The sequence below is a fragment of the Berghia stephanieae genome, chromosome 2 (assembly GCF_034508935.2).
Source record: "Berghia stephanieae isolate SIO BIC M18660-M18661 chromosome 2, UCSD_Bste_1.3, whole genome shotgun sequence".
Taxonomy (NCBI): Eukaryota; Metazoa; Mollusca; class Gastropoda; order Nudibranchia; family Aeolidiidae; genus Berghia; species Berghia stephanieae.
This window is the reverse complement of record NC_088361.1, coordinates 109,331,775-109,336,774: the sequence shown is the minus strand read 5'-3', so window position 1 is coordinate 109,336,774 and position 5,000 is coordinate 109,331,775. Positions and strand designations below refer to the sequence as shown.

Here is a 5,000-nt window from a genome sequence, read left to right as displayed (position 1 = left end):
AGTCTCAATGTAGCCAAATGAATTTTGCTTCCCGTTGGAAGTCAGATTTTTAAAAAACTTTCTTTATGTTTAGAGAGGGATTTGAGCAACTGTAATTTGATTAAAGTGTAACTCTGCACTTATGTTTAAAATTTTGCAAACTGTTTGGCTATAAAATGTTTATCTTAGGTAAAGATAAACTAAAATTGGGTTCTGGAGAATGAGTCATTATGACTAAAAACTCCTTTATAGGGAATGAGATTAGCGGACGAGAGACGCATGCGCACAACCAACATGACGTTCTCTCTCTAATAAGTTTTCCGCCGGTGACGTCACAGACTATGGGTGACGTCCAACCAAGGGACGCTAATCTCATTCCCTATTCAAAGCTAGTAAACCATACCTTATATATATACCAGGTGTGAAACCATCAACGATAGTAAGACCTTTGTCACTGAGGCTGAAGGAAGCTGAATATTTTTCGTATTTAATGGAATAATCAGCAGAGCACAGTCTTTTACCAAAGTCGTCTGTCTTACAGCCTTTTGGTGCCATTGTAATTTTAATTTTGTCATCAGCATTCTGCAAAGAGAAAAATGCTTTAAATTAATAATAGCTCCTTGGGGGGTTGTGATTGTTAAAGATATGAATTTTCTTGTAAAGATTTTCGAGAGGTCCTATAACCTGAAATTGATTGAAAATAACGAAAGATGAATTTTAATGATCTCACAAATTGGTTCTCATGATCAATGTAAGTATACAATGTATGGCCTTTAATAAACAATGCATAATAAACATCAATATATTAAAATTTCTCTAACTCAAAATATATTTACCTGAGCAAGAGTGAAAGCGCCACAGCCATTTTCAATGGAGTACATTCTGCCGTCAAAGGTTTTGACATTTGTGCCATCCAAAATCTTACATGTGGCTGAGCATTTGTCATAACTACCATGGCAATCCCATAAACCACCTTTGCCACAAGTACTGAAAAGAAATTTGGCATACAACATTTATGTATTAAAGGACTTTCTTTCTCAAAATATTTGACTAAAATGTCTGCTTTTTTTCTAGTGATATATAATACCCTGAATGTGACAATCTTCTCAACTGGTATTATGAATAAAAAAAATAAATTTCCTTTATTTATCCCAAAGGGGAAATTTGTCTATTCTAATGGAAGGCTGAAATGACCCGGACAACAGCCGCAGTACAGTTCTGCAAAGTGAGCAAGGGCAAGGTGACTTGCTCAAGGTCACACAGCACTGTGTGTAGTCGAACTTTGTACCCTTGAAATGAAGCTTTGACAATTCTGATGAACTGCCCTTATGAAATGCGGAATCAAACCTCAAAAGTAAATGTATTGTCATACTTATCGGATTTTGGTTTCTTGTAAAAAGAAATGTCTGTATATTTAACCCCACATTCCAATTTTAGGCTTTTTATTCAATTTTCATATACCTAATTCAATCACATGCAAAAAATACACACACACATGCACGCAAACACACACATACACACACACATACACACATATAACTATAAATAAATCAGTATCCTACCGATAAGTACAAGGAGACACAAGAACAATGTTGTGTAACAATGATACGAATTTTTGATCAAATTTGAACAATAAATAATAAGAGAAAAATATCTAAAGGCAGTAGAACTTAAAAATTACTACTTGTGAATCGGGTAAACTGATGAATCAATTTCAAGAGATTTTAACTGGTTGTCAATCACCAGACAATTTCATCTTCCAATATTTTCATCTCAGCTTTATCTTATCTCAATCAAATATCCTGCATACTAAATGAAGACATATAAAGGGATTTAATTTTGACCATGACCCAATGACGAATTTCACCCCCATTGTCAAGTTTTAACGATCTGATTATTATTATTATTATTATTATTATTATTATTATTATTATTATTATTATTATTATTATTATTATTATTATTATTATTATTATTATTATTATTGTTATTATTTATTATTATTATTATTATTATTATTATTATTATTATTATTATTATTATTATATTATTATTATTATTATTATTATTATTGTTATTATTATTGGTATTATTATTATTATTATTATCATTATTATTATTATTATTATTATTATTATTATTATTATTATTATTATTATTATTATTATTATTATTATTATTATTATTATTATTATTATTATTATGACTGTTATCTGCAACTATTATTTCACGATAGTTATAAAATTGAGATACTGTTCTATTATCTAAAATCTTACCAGGTTAAGCAAGAGTCTCCCGAAGCAATGACTTCTCCATTATTATAATATTTTCCATCTTGTCCCTTGCACTGGCAATCATCTTCTAAGACGCAAGTTGAGTTGATTCTGTACATGCCACTAGGACATTCACATCCCGGATAAGGCATTGCAAGATTGCAGTTTTCATTCTTTTCATTGTTGTATGTTGCTGGGTTAACACCACAGGTGTGTGGACACTTGGTATTGATAACAGGGTTGAAGATGAATGGAGTATCGCAAAATTTGGCTGCGGATGGGTGTTTGAAATTTATTGAAAAATTGTAGTGAACAAGAAAGATTTCAAAAGACTGACACAATTATTTTACTTAAGTTCTTTAAAAAGATCCTAATTACCTTATTCTTATATATCACCATTCATAAAAAAATCGAAAATGAACATAAATAATAAACACTAATTGTTTGATTTTTTTTTAAATCTTCAATAGTCCTTTATACTGCATTCCCTCTTTAGTTACTTCCATGTAATTCGATATAGAGTAGATAACTGGCTTTGACGATACTTTCAAACAAGAAAATGAATCATTATGTAATATTGGCGGCGGCGCTTCTCTGTGGCGACAACCAGTTATGCTGCTCTGTGTAATGTCTGCTTATTATGTGCAAACTGGATTTTTTGTGAATTCATTTTCTGTTGATATGGTATATAATGTGAAGAACCTGTAATGTTTAATGTCAGGAACTGGTTTTATGTGTTGATTATCCTGTTATTTGTATATTTCTACTCGGCTTCTTGTCAACAACACAGTGACACAGAACGAATTCAATATGGCGAAAGGTATGTTTACTCTCAAGATCGTCTCATTGAAATTAGAAAAGCAGTTTTACCCACACTACCACCAGCAATTAAATTAGCCTCAATGATATTATCAAATCACTCAAAAAGAAAAGGAAACGAGGCAAGCAAGGAGCTATAAGATAACAGTTAAAAAGGCCATCCATCATTCTTTCTAACGTACCCTGGCCGAGAAATAAGATCGACACCCTTTCTTCCCTTACAAAGTTTGACAACAATTATAGAAATTCGTGCATCATCGGACTAACAGAAATATGGTTTTCACCCCAAGACAGTGATAGAAGTGTTGTATATATATATATATATATATATATATATATATATATATATATATATATATATATGTATGTATCACGTCTTTAAATAATTGTGAAAGAACAGGATGACAGGAACTATGTGCGTGCGTGTATGTATGTGTGTGCGTGTGTGTGTGTCCGTGTTTGTGAATGTGTGTGTGTGTGTGTGGTTGTGTGTGTGCGAGATAGTAAGATAGATAGATAGATAGATAGATAGAGATAGATAGATAGATAGATAGATAGATAGATAGATAGATAGATAGATAGATAGATAGATAGATAGATAGATAGATAGAGATAGAGAAAGAGAGAGAGAGAGAGAGAGAGAGAGAGAGAGAGAGAGAGAGAGAGAGAGAGAGAACAATTGTTAATTGGTGTGTTTATCTGCGTGCGTGTGTGTGTGTGTGTGTTTGTGTGTGTGTGTGTGTATGTATTCATTAATGGTCACATAACATCTCCCTTTTTAATTCTGTTGAATTTTTAAAAACAAATTCCATGATAAAACACTTGATCCATTAATAAATTACAACTTTTTAATGCTATCATTTTAAAACAAGAGTTGACAGCAATACTTACGACAAAGGTCTGCACTCCTCCACACTATGGCTTTTCCTGTTGCAGCAAAGCACATGGTGGCATATGCGGACAGCACATTACAAACAGCTTTAATAGCTTTTTCGACTCCGTAGTGTAGTGAAGAACAGTAGGCATTCATACATTGACGGATGTAATTGTTGACATCCACCTGAAAATTATGAAACAAATTAACACTGTAAACATTACAAAATTCACCTTCTCTTTCCTAACAAAAAAAAAATAAAGATCAAGGATTTTTTAAAATTCATATCAAACAAATAAATTTTAAGATATCTATAAGCTCAAACTGTTTATCATGCTTATATAATACATTCTTATCTTGTTTTGAAAACTTTACCTACACACAAAACTATGAAGAAATATTCTTACATAACTAGTTCGACTAAAAATCGCATAAACTACAAATTAAGAAGTGTAATCAATGGAAGGAAACAGTTTATGAAAAAGCAATTTAAAGACAGAATGGTAAATCCTTATTCAAACCATCATTGAATGATATATACTTGTTTGAAGACATGTTTTAATTATTTAGTGGTTTAAAAAAGCACTATTAACTCATAGTTTGTGTTTATATAAGTATCTTTATAAGTTTTTATAAGTTTATATATATATATATATATATATATATATATATATATATATATATATATATATATATATATATATATATATATATGTGTATACATATATATATATATATATATATAATATATATATATATAGATAGAGAGTGAGAGAGAGAGACATAGAGAGAGAGAGAGAGAGAGAGAGAGAGAGAGAGAGATGGAGAGAGAGAAAGAGAGATAGAGATAGAGGTAGAGAGAGAGAGAGAAAGAGAGAGAGAGAGAGAGAGAGAGAGAGAGAGAGAGAGAGAGAGAGAGAGAGAGAGAGAGAGAGAGAGAGAGAGAGAGAGAGAGAGAGAGAGCAAGCTATTCGCATGCCGCCATCAAAACATGACATAGAATATTTTTATAATAAGATGACCCAAACTATTCTGCAATTGGTATTGTATGGTTA

At 31.2% G+C, this 5,000-nt stretch overlaps 1 protein-coding gene across 2 annotated transcripts in view; it reads right to left on the bottom strand.

Moving 5' to 3' along the window:
* The window catches only part of LOC144966212 (uncharacterized), an 89,259-nt gene that overhangs the window by 63,223 nt on the left and 21,036 nt on the right, over positions 1–5,000 (bottom strand). For both annotated transcript variants that reach the window (XM_078902388.1, XM_078902389.1), the window contains exons 11-14: positions 3,963–4,131; positions 2,256–2,523; positions 816–966; positions 383–561 (exon numbers count right to left, since the gene is read on the bottom strand). In XM_078902388.1, coding sequence (XP_078758514.1) covers positions 383–561; positions 816–966; positions 2,256–2,523; positions 3,963–4,131 — 767 coding nt within the window. The remainder of the gene's footprint in view (positions 1–382; positions 562–815; positions 967–2,255; positions 2,524–3,962; positions 4,132–5,000) is intronic.